Source organism: Prionailurus viverrinus, chromosome B4 (assembly GCF_022837055.1).
Source record: "Prionailurus viverrinus isolate Anna chromosome B4, UM_Priviv_1.0, whole genome shotgun sequence".
NCBI classification, from domain to species: Eukaryota; Metazoa; Chordata; class Mammalia; order Carnivora; family Felidae; genus Prionailurus; species Prionailurus viverrinus.
This window is the reverse complement of record NC_062567.1, coordinates 18,353,817-18,373,813: the sequence shown is the minus strand read 5'-3', so window position 1 is coordinate 18,373,813 and position 19,997 is coordinate 18,353,817. Positions and strand designations below refer to the sequence as shown.

The window sequence follows — 19,997 nt, the reverse complement described above, 5'->3', positions numbered from 1 at the left end:
GGTAGCAGATTGCACCCCAGCACTGGTCACCGCCCAGCCAGCCGGCTCCCAGGGGGTGGCTCGACGGGTCTGAGAGCCATCACACTGAGCACTCAAATGCAACGGTTATTCTCAATATTTTAGGGCCACAGACTCTTTTGGAAACTCGTGAAATGCAACATTCAAACCTTGCTCGGGAAAATGTGGCAAACAATTTGGAGGGCTTCACAGATTATAAGCTCCTCGTGTATCGGAAGGTACGAATTCTAAATAAAATGAATACGAGAAATCAAGAACAAAAGTAAAGAGGAAAAAAAAGTCATAGAAACCTAGACACTAAGTTAGAAGGCAGAAGTCTCAGCATAAAATTACGACTTTCCTTTCCAAAGGACACGCATTCTCCCCCAGAATCACGTAGTAGGAGAACCTGAGTTAGCATGTGCACTCATGTTACGGATCGGAGAATACTTGATGAATCCAGTCCACTAAAGCTAGGAGCCAGACAGTAGAGTTCTAATTCTAGCTCTGATCTGATTTCTTCTATTAACCACCCGCATGAATGCACAAGGAACCTAATCCTTTCAGAGCTCTTTTCTATTTTTAAAACGAGGAGTTGCATAAGAGGTATTACAAAGCACCCCCGCTTCTCAAATTCCGTGGCGTGTAAACGGGATAAAACGTAAGAAAAATTTTCATGTTCCCTTTTTTGATTATAAATACTTTCAAGGTGGCTCATTCAACGTGGCGGAATTAGTACACAGACAATTAGTACACAGACAGTACTGAGACAAATTCATGAAGGCCCCATGATAGAAATGATTAATACCTTCTCTGTACCTCAGTTGCCGCACATATAAAGGGAATGACCATAGCACCGACCTCATTAAATGACTGAATGTACAAATAGCATGTAGGACAGCGCCTGGCACACTGTAAATGCTGTGTGAGTGTTGACTAATGTTACCAAAATCTGGGTTGGTAGAGCATCCACTCCCCCACGACTGTCCTCATCCTGCAGCCAGAAATACCCCCAGAGCCCCTGCCTTCCAGAACAGCCTCACTTGCCTCCAGATCCCCTTCCACTGACAGCCCCAGCGGGGCCCCATCAGCCCCCCCAGAACGGCAGGCAGTGTTCACGCAGTCTTGGCGGCGTTGGCTGTAAGGGCACAGGTGTCACCTAAAACTCTCCTTCCCCGTCACTTCCCATCTTCCTGTCTGTGACATTAATGCCACCGTCCCTGCTGGACAGCGTGGAATAAAGAGCCCCCCTTCCTCTCCCGTCCTGTCTCACCCCAGGGGTCAGGAAAGTGTGTGTGGGGGGGGGGAGTCAGGAAGTTGAGGGAGGAAACTGAGCTTGTGCTTTTGCTGAGACTGGTGAGGGGGGGAAGTATGATAACTTTAGCCGCATGCCATGAGACAGACAGATATGTTTATTCCTAACTGCCTGGGTTTCGGTTTAGAGTTCATTCAGTCTTCACCAAGAATGTCATGTTTTATTATAAAGTCACAAGGCCTTTAGTGGCTAACTCAGAAACCTACCATTGTAACATGAAAATGACTTTCAAGTGAAACAGGCCTCCTGTTCATTAGTCAGGGACTGCCTTTATTGGCAGAGTTTTCGTCAAACCGGTATTCTAACAGACATACTAGCATATTTTAACTAATACTATCATTTCACCATATTAAACATATGAAAATATTCAGGCCATAGGTCTGATTTAAGAAATAAATACATGTCTAAAATTATTTTTGGCAAAGTATATTTTGCAGTTTCAGAAAAATACATGTATCAAACCTCTTCGCCCTGGGTTACTTTCACTATGAAATACATACGAAGTGTAGCTTACATATGGGCGGACAAATTACATCATGCTAACTCCAGAAAAGAGCTATTATTTTAAGAGACAATGAGTGCCCTTCAACTTGTTAGACTCAAACCTACCACGTCACCAACCCTGAGAGTTTTACATGGATATATTTGCATGTATTTTTATATTTTAAAAATATCTCGGGGCTCCTGGGTGACTCAGTCTGTTAAGCATCTGACTTTGGCTCAGCTCATGATCTTTCAGTTCACGAGTTCAAGCCCTGCAACAGGCTCTGTGCTTTCAGTGAAAAGCCTGCTTCCGATCATCTGTCTTCCACTCTCTCTGCCCCTCCCGCCACCTCAAAAATAAATAAACAGTAAAATAAAGAAGAAAAATATGTTCTTAAAATATGAAATCATAATCTGTTGTATTATATTTATTTAACTTTTCGTTAACATCAAAGTCAGTTCAAATAAAATTAAAAACAAACCCCTTAAAGTTAAATTTTAAAAAAGGATAATGCATTACATGAGGTTATGAGATTATGTCTGAGAGTTGATACTTACTATTAGAAGCCAGGATTCCAAATATCATGGTAGCATTTCTTCTTACAATTTTGTCTTCATGGGTGAGCAGCTTGGTTAAAGGTTCCACAGCTCCAAGTTCAAGGAGGGTAGCTTTGTTTTCTTCACCTGATATCACAGGTAAAAAAAAAAGCATGCATGAATATCATCAGTCTCATCAAAATTCTCCTGGTGCCATTTTAATTTCTTATTTGCTGTTTGCCTTTCACATTCCTCTTTGCTTCCGCATATACTTGTCTCGGAATAAACTTTAGAGCGCAGGGATCCTCGACATTTGCTGCTTTCCTTCCTCCTGATGCTTATTTCAAGAGCTGGCTTCCTCTTGTCTTTCAGTTCTCAGTTCACACTGCACCTGCTCAGAGGGTCTCCCCTGACCACCCTATCTAATGTTACCACTACGTCCAAGCCTTTCTTCCTCTTCCCTAGTCTATTTCCTTAGCCACCTCCTTGCCTCGTTTGCCTGTTCCACTAGCACTTAATTTTCCACGAGGACAGATACCCTTTCTGTTCTATTCTCTCGTATCCTCAGCGCCTAGCATAGTGCCGGTCATGTACTGGCGTAATTAATCACGAGACTTCATTAACATACGCGGACCCCACTTCAAGTTAAAGTGGGATGGTGGGGTGAGTTCAGGGGGCTCGTTTTTCACCCACTGGGGTTACAGCACCTATTTTGTCATCCAAGATGTGTCTGCAGCTAGCATGAAGGTTCACGCACAGAGGGGAGCCGCCAGGGTAACTGGGGACTCCTTAGCTGTGGCAAGAAACCCCAGAAGGCCACGTAATGCCAGAGTCTTGCTTAACTATAGAAGAAATTTAGCTATATCTTGATGAGTGGGATATCGTTCTACAAAGTCAGGAACAATGTTTAGGTCCTGATTAATTTCAGCTTTTAAATGTCATGGGCTACGAAAACATAGATCTCACTTTCAAAATTAGTTTGAGATATAATAAAGTCCCTTTCACTTGTCTTGCCTCAGTTGTCTCATAAAATTAGAGTATTTTATATTTTAAGTTATAGGTCCATATTCTGATAACACGCGGACTATATCTTCCTAATGAAATTGCCCTGTCTCTAAATGGTCAAATTTGTCGCCTGCTAAGAACATGTTGAAATATGCATTGTTGACTATCACAAACTTCTCTTCAAATCTTCCAATATTTGCGTCTTAAGGAAATTCTAAAACTTAATTTCTTAGATGAAAACATTTTGTCAAATGAATCTTTAATATAAATTTTAAGATACTTATGCTTAAATAAAAAAGATATTTTATATGTCATATTGTCATAAAAATTAAGTTTGTCTTTAAATTTTTGCTCTGAGAATTTTATTACATAACTTGAATTATTTCTTCATCAAAATACATTTCTTCTCACTTTATAAACAACGCTGTGTATTATAATTTTATGGCCAGCAAAAGAGGATTTGCAAAATTAATAGCTTGTGTAATCTTTACATCTATTTTTATTCTTTTTTTGACAGTTTTTATGAGGCATCATTGACATACAATAGACGGTACAAACTTAAAGAGAACAATTTGATAAATTCTGACCCATGTTTAACACCCATGAAACCAAACAGCACCATTAAGGGAAAAAAAAAAAAAAAACGTATCTAACAGCCCCAAAAGTTTCCTCTTGACACTTTGTGACCTCTTCCTCCTGTTACTATACATTATTTGGCATTTCCCAGAACTCTATATAATCATAGAGTATGAATTTGTTATTGTCTGGTTTTGCTCAGTCTGATCATTTTGAGATGAATCCATGTTGTAGCATGTATCATAGTTCATCATTTTTATTGCTGAGTCCTAAACCATCATATGGATATACCACACTTTGTCTGGATCATATGGTAGATGTACATTTAACTTTTTGAGAAACTACCAAACTGTTTTCCAAGGTGATGGTACCATTTTACATCCTCATAAGCAATGTACGAGGGTTCCAATTTCTCCATATCCTAGCCAATATTTCTGTCGATCTTTCTGATTAGAGTAATCCCGGTGGCTGTGAAATAGTATCTCTTCATGGTTTTAATTTGTATTTCCCTCATGACTAATGATGTTGAGCCAAAGGCACTTTTTTGCCATCCATATGGCCCTTTAACCAAGTGGCTATTCAAATCTCTTGCTCATATGTATGTTTAAACTTGGTTTACTTTATTACTGAGTTTTGAGAGTTCTGGACACAAGTCCTTTATCAGATATATGATTGACAAAGATTTTCTCGTGATCTATAGCCTATCTTTAAAAAGAAAATTACCGGGGCGCCTGGGGGGCGCAGTCGGTTAAGCGTCCGACTTCAGCCAGGTCACGATCTCGAGGTCCGTGAGTTCGAACCCCGCGTCAGGCTCTGGGCTGATGGCTCAGAGCCTGGAGCCTCTTTCCGATTCTGTGTCTCCCTCTCTCTCTGCCCCTCCCCCGTTCATGCTCTGTCTCTCTCTGTCCCAAAAATAAATAAAAACGTTGAAAAAAAATTTTTAAAAAGAAAATTACTAGACCTTTTTTTGAGCAGTTTTAGGTTTATAAAAAAAAAAATGAACAAAACATACAGAGTTCGCATACTCTCCATCTCTCTTCCTTCCCCCACTTCCCTGATTATTAACATCATGCGTTAGTGTGGCACATTTGTTACCATTGATGAACCGATATTGATACGCTGCTATTAACTAGAGTTGGCAATGTACATTACAGTTCACTGACTGTGTGGTACAACTCTATGGGTTCTGAGAAATGCATAAGATTATGTTTAGCTTTCCGAGAAACTACCAAACGGTCTTCCCAAGTGCCTGTACTATTTTGGACTTCCACCAGCAATGAATGAAAGTTCCTGTTGTTCCACATCTTCACCAGCACTTCATGCTGCCATGAATTCATGCTGTTTAGAATTTTAGCCATTCTTCTAATAGGTGTGTGGGGATATTTCACTCTTGCTTTAATTTCCTGGTTAACACACGACACCTTTTCACACACTTACTTGCCACCTGTGTATCTTTTTTTGGTTAGGTGTGTGTGTTCAGGGTAAATTTGATAACATCCGGTCAACTGTCCTCTTATGGATTATGTTTTAGTGTCATACCGAAGAAATTTTTGGCTAACCCAAGGTCAGAAAGGTTTTCTCCTATGTGTTCTAGAAGTTTTATAGTTTTAAGTTTTATGTGGATATCTCATTCTAAAACCATTTGTTAAAAAGACTGACTTTTTCTACTGTATTGCTTTTGTACCTTGGTAGAAAAATTGTCCATATATATGTGGGCCCATGTACGGCTTCTTTATTCTGCTTCTTTGATCTATTTGTTTATCTTTGTGCCAATAACGCTATCTTACTTACTGTAGCTTTATAATAGTCTTAAATCAGGAAGAGTATGTTCTCAAGGTTGCTACTTTTTCAAGATTGTTTTCACTTTCAGGGTGTCTGGGTGGCTCAGTTGGCTAAGCATCTGACCTCGGCTCAGGTCATGATCTCACTGCTTGTGAATTTGAGCTCTGCATCAGGCTCTGGGCTGAAGCCTGCTTCAGATTCTGTCTCTCTGTCCCTCCCCTGCTCGTGTTCTCTCTCTCTCTCAAATAAAAATAACACAAAAAAAATTTTTTTTAAAAGATTGTTTTGACTTTTACTAGAAGCTTTGCATTTCCATATGAATTTTAGAATTAGCTTGTCAATTTCTACAAAAAAAAATTGCTCAGATTTTGGTAGGAATTGCATTAAATACATAGATCAATTTGGGGGAAAATGACATCTTAACAATTGACATCTCCCACGCCATTAATACAGTATCTCTTTCCATTCATTTAGAACTTCTTTAATTTCTCCCAGAAATATTTTATAGTTTTCAGTGTACAGATTTTTTCCCACCTTTTGTCAGATTCATCCTATGATCTCATACTTTTTGGTGCTATTGTAAATAGTGTTAAATTTCATGTTGATTTCCAATTGGAAACCTGGAATTGGAACTTTGCTAAACTTCCAATTGGAACTTTGCTAATGTATTATTTCTAGTAGCTTTTTTGTAGATTCAGTAGGCTTTTCTATATAAAAGATGATATCATAGTCTATAAATCAAATATAGTTTTGCTTCATCTTTTCCGATCTGGATGCCTTTTGTTTCTTTTTCTTACCTGATTGCATTAATTAGAACTTCCCATACAGCCAAGAGCAGGCATTTTTCTCTTCTTCCTGATCTTAGGGGGGAAAGCATTCAGCCTTTCACTATTAAGTGTTAGTTGGCCATAGACGAAGTCTGTAACTACTCCTACTTTGCTGAGATATTTTATCAGGAGGAGACACTGGACTTTATAAAGATAATTCTTTGCATTTATTCAGATCATAATATGGTTTTTCTTTTTTTAAATATAGTCTATTCATATCCTAATGCTGCTATAACAAATTACCCAAAACTTGGTGGCTTAAAACACAAAATATATTATCTATGGTCTGGAAGTCAGGAGTATGTAGTTGGCCAAGTGGGCTAAATTTGAGATGCGGACAGGATTACGTTCCTTTTTGAAGTATTAGGCAAGAACCCATTCTCATTTCTTCCCATGAACATTCCTTGGCTAATGAGCATCTTCTATTTTTAAAGCCAGCAATCACATCACTCCGATCTCTGCTTCTGCTGTCACATCTTTTCCTCTGACTCTGACTCTCTTGTCTCCTTCTGCCACCTATAAGGACCCTTGTAGTTATGTAGGCCCCACCTGGATAATCCAAGATATTTTCCTCTTCTCAAGATCAGCTGATGAGCAACCTTAAATATATCTACAACCTTATTTCGCCTTTGCCGTGGAACATAACATATTCACAACTTCCAGGGATTAGGGGAGTTATTAGTCTGCCTACCACACATAGTAAAATACCTTGATTGATTTTCAAATGTTAAAGCAACCTTGCAATTTGGGAATAAATCTCGTTGGTCATGATCTTTATCTATATCTATATCTATATCTATATCTATATCTATATCTATATCTATCTATATCTATGAGGTATATTAACCTGCAGATTTATTTTCCTATAATGACTTTGTCTGTTTGGGGTATCAGGGTAATAGTGACTTCACAGAATGAATAGGGGATTATTCCATCTTTCTCAATTTTCTGCCCGAGTTTATATACAACTGGTAGTATCTCTTCTTTAAGTATTTGGTAGAATTCAGCAGCGAAAATATCTGGACCTGGAGCTTTTTTTGTGAGACAGTTTTGAACTACAAATTTTAATTTCTGTAATAGATATAGGGATATTCAGGCTATCTATACTTTCTTTAGTGAGCTATGGGAGTTTATGTCTTAAAATACGTTTGCCTACTTCATCTAAGTTGTAGAATTTATTGGCATTAAATTGTTCATAATGTTAATATTATCCTTTTTTTTTTTTAATTTTTTTTTCAACGTTTATTTATTTTTGGGACAGAGAGAGACAGAGCATGAACGGGGGAGGGGCAGAGAGAGAGGGAGACACAGAATCCGAAACAGGCTCCAGGCTCTGAGCCATCAGCCCAGAGCCCGACGCGGGGCTCGAACTCACGGACCGCGAGATCGTGACCTGGCTGAAGTGGGACACTTAACCGACGCCCCTATTAGGCGCCCCTAATATTATCCTTTTAATATCTGTAGGACCCAGAGTGATGTCCCCTCTTTCATTCCTGTATTGATAATTTGCCTTCTCTCTTTTTAGTAATCTGGCTCAAGAGTCACACACACACACACACACACACACACACACACACACACACATATATATTTCACTTGTTCATTTTATAATAGAAAGTTCATACCTCTTAATCCCCTTTACCTATTTTACTCATCTCTCCACCCACCTCCCCTCTGACAACTACCAGTTTGTTCTCTGCATTTAAGACTCTGTTTCATTATTATTGATCTTCTCAAAAAACCAGCGTTTCGTTTCATTACTTTTGTCCATTATTCTGTTTTCTATTTCATTGATTTCTGCTCATATATCCTTATTACTAATCATTGGGTTTAATTTGCTTTTCTTTTTCTAGTTTCTTAAAGTGGAAGTTGAAGTCATTGATTTGAGACTTTATTTTCTTTCTTTTTTTTAATGTTTATTTATTTATTTGAGAGAGGAGGAGAGGCAGAGAGAGAGAATCTCAAGCAGGCTCCATGATCAGCATGAAGCCAAATGCGAGGCTCGATCTCATGACTGCGTGTTCACAACCTGAGCCAGTATCAAGAGTTGGATGCTTAACTGACTGAACCACCCAGATGCCCCAAGACCTTATTTTCCGGCTGGCATTTAGTACAATAAATTTCTCTCTAAATACTCCTCTAGTAGCATCCTACAAAGTTGTATATGTTGTGCTTTCATTTTCAATTTGGATTTTCCTTTTGAATTCTTTCAATCACAGATTATTTAGAAGCGTGCAGTTTACTTTCTAACTATTTAAGGGTTGTCCAGAGTCCTTTGTGGAATTGATTTTTAATTTAATTCTATTGTGGTCTGACATATATTTTATATGATTGGAATCCTTTTAAATTCACTCAGGCTTAAAAAGAAATTTATTAAGGCTTGTATTATGGCTCAGAATATTGCCTACTCTCATAAATGTCCTCTGTGCATTTGAAAAGAATGTACATTCTGCTTGGAGTATTCTATAAATATCCATTAGGTTAAATTCATTTATATTGCTCTTCAAATCTTTTATATCCTTACAGATTTTCTATCCACTTGTTCTTTCATTTATTAAGAGGTTATCAAAATCCTCAGCTATACTTGTGGATGTTTATTTCTCCCTGCATTTCTAACTTCACGTATTTAGAAGGTATGACATTAACGACATAACTGCTCAGGTTTTTTTCATAGCTTCTTGATTAATTGACTCTTTCCTTATTATTATAAAATGAGGTTTTTTATCTGATACTCTTCTTTTTGCTGTTTATTTTTCTGATAATTAATACAGCCACTCTAGCTTTCTTTTGATTAGTGCTAACATAGGATATCTTTTTTTTTTTTTTTTTTTTTTTTTTTTTTAAGAAAGGCCGACTGCCACTGCCACGTTCAGTGTCACATTTGGATGTGTCTGGAGTCATGGAAACTTGACTACCACACATTCTCCTACAAATGGACCGTGACAGCCTGTTTACAGGTTCCAGGAGGGGAACACAGCTACTCGTATACCCTTGACCAGAGAACGGTCCTCTTCTATTGGGGAAGGTCGTCCTCTTCGACCGAGCTCACAGCTTCGGGAGGGGACGCACGTGAGGCAGGAAGGGGACACCCGTCTAGCCAGCCAGATCAGCCGAATCAACCGTGGCAATCAATGGGGTGACAGATGTCGCAGCCAGATCACCCTCACGTCCCAGATACCTTTTTTTTTCATCCTTTTACTATTGTTATTTGTGTCATTATATTCTAAGTGCATTTCTTGAAGGCAGCATGTAGTCTGATCTTGCTTTTTATCCAACGTGACATTCTCACGCTGGTGACTGAGGTGCTCAGACATTCACATTTCGTTTGGTCATCTGTTTAAGGTTTAAGCCTACCATCTATTTGTCTTTTGTGTCTCATTCTTTGTTTTACTCTTCTTCATTTCTGCCTTCTTTTTATGAACTGAAGATTATTTTTATGATTCCGTTTCGTTTCCTTTGTTGGCTTATTTGATATTACCCTTTGTTTTGTTATTTTAGTGTTGTATTGGGGTCTGTATTATATGTCCTTATCACAGTCTACTTTCAAGTGGTGATATCCCACTTGACAGACAGTAGAGGAACCTTATAATAGTACACTTCCATTTTTCCCTTTTCTCCCTTGGTTCTGTTGTTGTCATATACCTTATTTATACAAATGTTTCATGCGGCACAGTATATGATTATTATTTTTGTTTGAAATAACCAGTTTGAGGGGCTCCTGGGTGGCTCAGTCGGTTAAGCATCCGACTTCAGCTCAGGTCATGATCTCAAGGTTTTCTTGAGTTTGAGCCCCACGTCAGGCTCTGTGCTGACAGCTTGGAACCCGGAACCTGCTTTGGATTCTGTGTTTCCTTCTCTCTCTCTCTGTCTCTGCCCCTCCCCTATTCCTGCTCAGTTTCTCTCTCTCTTTCTCTCTCTCTCTCTCTCTCTCGCTCTCTCTCTCACTGTCTTTCTCTCTCTCTCTCTCTCAAAATTAAAATAAACATTTTATTAAATGTTTCATTAAATTTTTTTTCAATAACCAATTTGATTTTTAAGTGACTTAAATAATAAGGAAAAACTTTATATGCTAAATTTCTAGTGTTCTACCTTTATTGTTATTGTATTGTGTAGATCCACATTTCCATCTGGTGTCATCTTCCTGAAGGACCTACTTTACCATAATTAGTAGTACGGTTCTGGTTGCAATAAACTACTTTGGCTCTTGAATGTCTGAAAAAGACTTTATTTCGCTTATGTTTTTGAAAGGTATTTTTGCTGGGAATAGAATTCTAGGTTTAAAGTTTTTATTTTTTCTTTCAGTTTCAGCTTTAGTTAAAGATGTTTCTCCACTGACTTCTTGCTTGCATAATTCGGATGATAAATCTATTGTCATCCTTATTTTTATTTCTCTGAATGTAATGTGTTTTTTCCTCTGACTGCTTTTTTTTTTTTTTAATTTTTTTTTCAACGTTTTTATTTCTTTTTGGGACAGAGAGAGACAGAGCATGAATGGGGGAGGGGCAGAGAGAGAGGGAGACACAGAATCGGAAACAGGCTCCAGGCTCCGAGCCATCAGCCCAGAGCCCGATGCGGGGCTCGAACTCACGGACCGTGAGATGGTGACCTGGCTGAAGTCGGACGCTTAACCGACTGCCACCCAGGCGCCCCTTCCTCTGACTGCTTTTAAGATTTTTCTCTTTATTACTCTTTTCAAGCAATTTTGTTTTGTTAGACCTTAGTATATAATTTTCTTCATATTCATTGTGCTTGGGCTTTTATGAGCTTCTTGGATCTAGAAGGTTGGAGTTTTCATTAAATTAGAGGAATTGGGGGGCGCCTGGGTGGCGCAGTCGGTTAAGCGTCCGACTTCAGCCAGGTCACGATCTTGCGCTCCATGAGTTTGAGCCCCGCGTCGGGCTCTGGGCTGATGGCTCGGAGCCTGGAGCCTGTTTCCGATTCTGTGTCTGCCTCTCTCTCTGCCCTTCCCCCGTTCATGCTCTGTCTCTCTCTGTCCCAAAAATAAATAAACGTTGAAAAAAAAATTAAAAGAAAAAATTAGAGGAATTGGGAACTCTTATTTATTCTAATTCTTTTTCTGTCCCTCTCGCATTTTTTTCAAAGACTCCAGTTACACATACGTTGCGTCAGTTTTGATTTACTGGTGATTTAGATCCTCATTATGGGTCGAATTTTCTTGCTTCTTTTCACGCCTGGGAATTTTTTCTTGGATGCCAGACACTGTGAATTTTACCTAGTTGGTAAGTGGTTATTTTTATATTCTTCAAATTTGTTTTGGGACACAATTATCTGGAAACAATTTGATCCCTTCAGGTCTTGCTTTTTAAATATTCATTAGATAGTACTAGAACAGAGCTCCATCTAGCACTAATTATTTCTAACTATTGAAGTAAGACCCTTGTGTATGTTCCATACAATCGTCCATGAATCTTGAGTTTTCCAGTCTGGCTGATGGGAACGGGCCCTATTTGTGGCCCTGTGTGAGCACTGATCCTGTTAGGTCCTTTGTCCGACTTCAAATAGTTCCCATACATACACACCCTGATCAGTCTTGAGTTGGACCCTTTAGCAATCTCCAGTTCCCCTTCTATGCAACTCTTTCCTCTCTGTTACCATCCTGAAAACCCTTGCTTCCTTTGTCTCCCTTAACTTTCGGATCTGTCTTCTCAACTCCGTGTCCACCAGACTCTGTACAGGTTAACCCTTCCCGTGATGCGGTCTGGATATTCTCTGAAATCAATAAGCTGATGTAATCATAGGGTTCATTTCCTTAATTTCCTGTCTCTCAATGGTCACTGTCCTTCATCGCCTAATACTCAGTGTTTTGCCAACTGCTATTTCGTATGTTTTTGTTTTCTCACTTGTTTCAATTGGGAAAGTAAATTTGACCCCTTACTCCTTCATGGCCGGGGGGAAAGTCCCATCATTTATCTTTAAAAAATAGAAAATACTGCTCTAGTATAAAACACCAGACTTACAATATCTTCTGTGTTGATTTCACATAATCTACCCGTTTCTTTACCTCATGTCATATGCAAGGAGATGGTATTGGATGACTCTGTGGCTGAGTGAGACTCGTGCTGCCGTAACTGCATGAGCCAGTCTCCCTGAAATCTAGCCCAGAATTCCACGCAATGACTCATGGACCATTTCTGCCAGAAGCCATGATTCTGGTTTTTATCTGGATTCCCAACGATGACTAGAGTGGGATAGCAAGGAGACTATTTCACCATTTGCTAACAGGATGATTTGTTGTTCTCTCCGACAAGTCCCAAACATAATGTTTAAAGTATCATTTCCTTAAAAATCAAATTGCGGGGCGCCTGGGTGGCGCAGTCGGTTAAGCGTCCGACTTCAGCCAGGTCACGATCTCGCGGTCCAGGAGTTCGAGCCCCGCGTCGGGCTCTGGGCTGATGGCTCGGAGCCTGGAGCCTGTTTCCGATCCTGTGTCTCCCTCTCTCTCTGCCCCTCCCCCGTTCATGCTCTGTCTCTCTCTGTCCCCCAAAAAATAAACGTTGAAAAAAAAATTTAAAAAAAAAATCAAATTGCTCCCTTCTTAGTTTAAAAGTTTTTGTTTGTTTGTTTGTTTGTTTTTAATTACAAAGTTACCCTAAACTCTCCAAGTATTCTCAATGCCAGACTGGGTAGTTCAATCGGTTAAGCATCTGACTCCTGATTTGGCTCAGGTCATGATCTCATGGTTCATGAGATCCAACTCCACGTTGGGTTCTGCGCTGACAGCATGGAGCCTGCTTGGGATTCTCTCTCCCCTCTCTCTCTCCCCCTCCCCCTTGCTTGCACACTGCCCCTCCCCCCCCAAAATAAAGAAACTTAAAAAACTTACACAGTATAATAAAAGTCTCATTTTCTCACCACTTGGAATGACCTAAAATATAATTATCATTTGCGTTTATAAACCCTCTATGAATAAACCTTGCAATAGAATCTAACCTGTAACATTTACAGTGTTGAAATAAACTTTAGTTTTTTACGACAGTTTTAGTTTTCCAGAAAAATGGCGAGGAGAGTATAGAGTTACCACATATCCCATACCCATTTTTCCATTATTAACATTTTATATTAGTAGGTACATTTGTCACAATTAATGAACTAATATGGATACGTTACTATTAGTTAAAGTCTATGTTTATTCAGATCTCCTTACTTCTAGTCTAATGTTCCTTCTCGGTTCCAGGATCCTACCCTGGGTCTCCTATGACATTCAGTCATCGCATTTCCTTAGCTGCTCTTGGCTATGAGAGTTCCTCAGACTTTTCTTGTTTTTGACGGCAGTGACCATTTTGAGGAGTACTGGTTAGGTATTTGTAGAGTGTCCCTGACTTGGAACTGTTCTGATTTGAGGGTTATAAGTTTTGGGGGAACAAATAACGGAAGGGCCACTTTCATTACATCGTGTCAAGATCGCCTATTATCAATATGACTTATCACTGTTGATGCTGATTTTGATCACCTGGCTGAGAGAGTGTTTGTTAAGTTTCTCCACTGTCAACTTCCTCTTTCTTCCCTGCTTCCATATTGTAATCTTTGGAAAGAAGTCACTATGCCAAGCTCATACCTAAAGAGTGAAAAGTTATATTCTGTGTCCTTGAGGGCAGAGTACATAAATTACTTGGAATTCTTCTGTGTGGGAGGTTTGTCTTTTCTCTCCCAATTATTTACTTATTCAATTATTTATTTTTATCAGTATAGGCTCATAAACATTTACTTATGCTTTGGGTTATAATCCAATACGACTTTATTTTGCTGCTCAAATCGTGCCAGCTTTGACCCTTGGGAGCTCTTTCAGCTCCCGTGACTTACAATCTTTTAGACTACAGTCCAACCTTCAACATGACTCTTCTATGCAGCGACTAAATTACTCCTTGAGATTAAGTTAGGCACTTAGGGAGATATATTACTTTCAGGTAATGCATTAAGTGATATTCTGGCTGTCTGAAAGAATTCATCTGACAAGAAGTGAATTAAAGACTAAGGAGAGTGCCCATTATGTAGTAAATATTTTAGGAAACTAATGAAATCGAAAAATAAACTGAAAAAGCCAAACCTTTTAAAGCAAATCTATAAATGGCTTCACATGCTTTAGCCAAAATTTCTTCTTCTGGAGAATTAAGCATTAACACCACAGTTGCCGCTTTTTTGCTCTCAATCGTTAGTGGATCAAACTGAAATGTAGAGAGAAAACGATCAGGTTCACATACGAGCTTTAAAAATCACACCAAAAAAGGGAATGGCGTCTAGAAACCTGCAGAGAACATAATCGTACAAAAAGGATGTGGTCACTGCCCACTAAGTGCATTGTAAAGTTTTTATTAAAAAAAACATCACTGACAGAGATACGGTTGCCAATATTGGTGGCTTTGGAATTCCTGGGGTGATGGCAGGAGGAGCAGAGTATTTTGGAATCTGACAGATCTAATTTTTCAACTGAGCCATGTGGAATCCAACAAGTTACTTAAGCTGCAAGAATTTCACACAGTTTCCCTTTCTGTATAAACAGCATAATAATACCTATCTCCTCAAAGGAGCAAGGAGAGGATTAGAGATCATGTGTGTAAAGCGTTTAGCACATTGTCTGCACATAATAGAAGGTCATTAAATAACATATATTGGCATAATTCTTAGTCAATCCACAAGAAGCCTTTAGTACCTGTATATATTTGATGCCCTGACCGTCTCCAGAATTAGTACCTGCTTCTAATCACTACTCTTTCTGAGAAAGCAGAAATTACATACGTGAAATCACTAAAAAGCAATAGAAAACGGCACATAACACAGTGTAAGACTGGATAAAATCTGAAACAGGGAAAATGGTAATATGCCATAAAGAAAAAGTAGGGGTGCCTGGGTGACCCAGTCGGTTGGGTGTCCGACTTCAGCTCAGGTCATGATCTCACGGTCAGTGAGTTCGAGCCCCGCGTCGGGCTCTGGGCTGATGGCTCAGAGCCTGGAGCCTGTTTCCGATTCCGTGTCTCCTCTCTCTCTGCCCCTCCTGCCACTCGCACTCACTCTCTCTCTCTCACAAATAAAATGAAAACACTAAAAAAAAAAGTATAGAGCTCTAGGAAGACCTATATCCCGCTCTGAGATGTTCAGAATTCACGGGTAGCCAAAATACAGAATAACAAATGCATGACTCTTGTGGGTTTTCTTTGGTCAAGGAGAAAATAAATTGTTACGCTATTTTTCTTCCATTTCCAGAGACTGGTGAAGGTGGGTGTTCTGCTTATGTTAAAGACAAAAAAATTGAATTGCAAAGCTTTAGCTGGCTCTTCGTGGTGGTCCCTTTCTAAATGAACATCTTATTGTGTCTGGAGATATAACAAACATTGGTGTTCAGTGTCAGGCAGAGAATGGAGAGACAGATTACTCTGAGTAAGGAGGTATAATTGTGTGAGGCTGGAAGAGTACAGAAGACAGAGAAGGTAGCAGTAAGCTGTGACCTAAAAGGGCCCAGCTGGGATAAAAATAGCCCTCGCAGGGGAAATGGCCATTGGATTTGGGGACAGCGTTGTCTAACATCCAAATTAAAGCCATTGTTTGTATATGTCTAACTCTCTACTAGAAACTGTGAGAGTTACAAAAGTCATGGTGTTTGTTCTCAAGCCTCTTAGACTCTTTCTGGGGAGACAAATCTTCATTGAAAGTCTGCCACAAGCACCAAGCTTATAGTACTTGTGGGTTTCCGGTGACGTGAACCAATGGGACAAGATGGCCTCTAGCAGAGCAGAGAGCTGTGGCGGAGACACTGGCTCCAACACTGATCGGGAGAGCACAGGGACCTGGAAACCCGGAGAAATTTTAAGGGAGGAAAGCATTTGGGGATTGAGGCTTGAAAATCAGCAGGCACTCACAAACCCAACAAGTACATTAACTATATCCTTAAAGAAATTACTTGGTAAATGCTCCAGCCAACACTGGGGAAGACAAGATATAAAAAACAATAGTACTATCTCAATAAATACAATGAGATATATAGTAAAATTGAATGATAATGATGTTGTGAATCATGATGTAATTCTTAAGGATTTCTGAAGTAGTGATAACACATTATAAGGGAAAAAATAACTTGGAATTAAAACTCTAGATTTTTCTCAATAAAGCTCAGGTAAAGGAAACCAGATTGTTTTGGTAAAGAGAACTGGGTTATTGCCTAGTTATTATTTATTTTTTCCTTGATATAAAAAAACAGGTTTAAATATGTGTGTTTACTAGGCTACAGAAAAATAGTAAAAGTTCCAATTTACCAAAAAGACAAGGTTACAAAAGAAAGTTGCTCAATTCAGAAAAAGGGAAGAAAAAACAAGAGAAACACAACATGAAAATATAGCAAAGAAAAACCAAAAACCTAAAAATGATAGGAAGAAAACCAAATATTATCAGTGGTCAAAATAAACATCTGTAAGGCAAATAGATCTCAGTAACTAAGATTGTCAGCTTGTCAAAATTTGTTTTTTGTGTAGTGATATATACGTCTTCCACTTGATCTTACAGAATACAAATTCAGATCTATCTCTCTAAGACATAGAACATTCTTATCACTTCTGAATATTTCCCTTACGCTCCTTTCCCCTCCGAAAAACACCCCCAGAAAGATAACCATTCTATGACTTTTAAAATCATCCTTTAGTAAAAAAAAGTAAATAAATAAATAATAAAATAAAATCATCCATTAGTTTTTCCTGTTCTTCAACTTTGTATAAATAGGCTCATATAACATGTATTCTTTCATGTCCGCCTTCTTTAGCTCAGCACAATGTCTCTGAGATTCAGTCACATTTTTGTATTACTAAGTCATACTTCCTATGGCTATATATTATTCCATTTTATGAATATACCAGTTTAGGTTCTTGTCTTTCAGCTGGAGGCTATCATGAACAAAGCTGCAATGAATATTCTTGCACACGTCTTTTTATGGATATATGTCCTCACTTCCCTTGGGCATATACCTAGGAATGGACTTGATGAGTCATAGGGTAGACACGCGTTTACCCTTCATAGACACTGTTGAACAGTTTTCTAAAGTACTTTTATCAATTTTCATTCTCACTAAAGATAAAGAGTTCCAGTTGTTCTACCTCCTCACCAATCCTTGGTATTATTTTTATTTGCTTTTTTTTTCTTTATTTGCTTTTTCCACTTTGTTTCTTATCTTGCTTAGATTATGATCTATTATTTTAATAACACTCCTGCCAAACCCTAAATAAACTTTTTTTTCATCCTTCTGTCTTGTCACCAAATCAATTCTAGAATATGGACAAACACTAGAATTTTCTTTCTTTGCATTTGTACCCCGACATCCAAGCATTCTTGGAGGATGTTAAGCTACAGGGAAAATTAGTATTGCTGTAAATTCAAGATCAATAATTTCACAAGCGTCTCAAACTTATCTATATCTTCTTCTGTTACTTTAGAGAAAATGTTTCTCCTACTATCTAAGCCCAGTATCTAATGTGTGCTTTGGATTTTTAACCCATTCACCTTTAATTCTCTCATTGATTCAATAAACACTCATTCAACGCTAATAATGCCACGCACTCAGAACAGCATACTAAACATGATAATCAAGTCCCCTATTCTCATAGAACTTACACATTGTCAGTTACGTCATACCATTAATCATCCTTTTTTTCCTCTTGAGTAGTCAACTTCTTCCTAACAATTGGATTATTCCCATTACTTCTGAGTCCACTTTGCAGAGAGCCAATTTAGATTCAATAAAATGCACCTAAGTTTAAGTCTGATGAGTTTTAATAAATGTATAGGTACCTCTAACTAACCCCCTCCAAACAATATGTGGAACTTTCCATTACCCCCAAAATATTCTCTCCTGCCTCTCTGCAGCTGATTCCCTTTCCCATATCTCCTCTAGGCAACCAATGATCTGCATCCTTTCACCGTAGGTTAACTTCAACTCTTTAAATATGAAATTATGGCACAGGTACCCCTTACGTATGGCCCCTTTCACTTGGCAGAATGATTATGAGATTCATCCGTATTATTCCACGTATCTGTGGTTCATTCCTTTTTATGGATGAGTAGTATCTCATTGTATAAACATAACAATTTGTTTATCCGTTCAGTTAGTGATGGACCTTTGGGTTATTTCACTTGGGACCATTATGAATGAAAGCTGCAATGGGCTTTTCCATATAAGTCTTCTTGTAGATGTATATTTTCATTTCTCTTGAGTGAACACCTAGGAGTAGAATTTCTGGCTTGACTGGTAGTACAGGTTTAACTTTCCAAAAAAATAAGGTTTTTCCAAAGTAGTTTTACTATCTTGGTTCCCACTAGCAATGTATCTGTATCCAACATAGTATATCTCTTCGCTTATTTAGGTCTTCCTTAATTTGTCTTGGCAATGTTTTATAGTTTTCAGCATATAGGCACTGCATTTATTTTGTTAAACTTATCTCTGAATATTTTGTTGTTTCTGATGCTATGGCAAATGAGATCTTTTTTTCTTCATCTATTTTAAACAAGTGTCATTAGGTAAACAATATTTAGGACCATTTTTCCTCTTACAAATGAACCTTTTCATTATGATGATATGGGTCTCTTTTTCTCTGGTAATATGATTTGCCCTGTTATATAATTCATCTAGTATTAATATAGGCACTCTAGCTTTCTTATGATTTTAGTTTGCAGTATGTCTCTTTCCATATTTTGACCTTTAACCTAGCTATATCTTTATATTTAGAGATTTCTTATAGACAGCTTACACTTTGGATCTTGTTTTTTTATTCAGTTTGACAATCTCTCACTTAAAAACATTTTTTTTAATATTTATTTTCAAAGGAGAGACAGACAGAACATGAGCAGGGGAGGGGCAAAGAGAGAGGGAGACACAGAATCCAGAGCAGGTTCCAGGGACTTGAACTCATGAATTGTGAGATCATGACCTGAGCCAAAACCAAGAGACTGACGCTCAATTAGCTGAGCCACCCAGGCACCCTTGTTTTCTCCTTTTCTTATTTGTTCCCTGGTTCCTTTTTCCATCTTCTTTTGGACAACTGAATTTTTTAGTGTCCGATTTTATCTCCTATACTGGTTTATCAACTGAGTTTTCTTCTGAATATGAGTCACATTTTTCTTTGCATATATAATAATTTTTACTGGCAAGTGAACATTGTAAAAATTATGTTGTTGAGTATCTGGATTGTATTGGGGGCCTTCTCTTTTATTTATTTTTTTTATGTTTATTTATTTTTGAGAGAGAGAGACAGAGTGTGAGCAGGGGAAGGGCAGAGAAAGAGAGGGAGACACAGAATCCGAAGTAGGCTCCAGGCTCTGAGCTGTCAGCACAGAGCCCAATGTAGGGCTCAAACTCGTGAACCCCAAGATCATGACCTGAGCTTAAGTCAGACGCTTAACCAATTGAGTTACCCAGGCACCACTGGGGGTCCTTCTCTTAAAGGATGTTGAATTTTGTTCTGCTAGACGGTTGTCTTATT

At 38.5% G+C, this 19,997-nt stretch overlaps 1 protein-coding gene across 10 annotated transcripts in view; it reads right to left on the bottom strand.

The window, feature by feature from the left end:
• Window positions 1–19,997, bottom strand: part of ARMC3 (armadillo repeat containing 3) — a 101,552-nt gene that overhangs the window by 68,230 nt on the left and 13,325 nt on the right. For 9 of the 10 annotated variants that reach the window (XM_047868433.1, XM_047868436.1, XM_047868437.1 and 6 more), the window contains exons 3-4: window positions 14,588–14,705; window positions 2,354–2,479 (exon numbers count right to left, since the gene is read on the bottom strand). In XM_047868433.1, the coding sequence (XP_047724389.1) occupies window positions 2,354–2,479; window positions 14,588–14,705 (244 nt within the window). The remainder of the gene's footprint in view (window positions 1–2,353; window positions 2,480–14,587; window positions 14,706–19,997) is intronic. The other variant, XM_047868439.1, reaches the window with a different exon arrangement.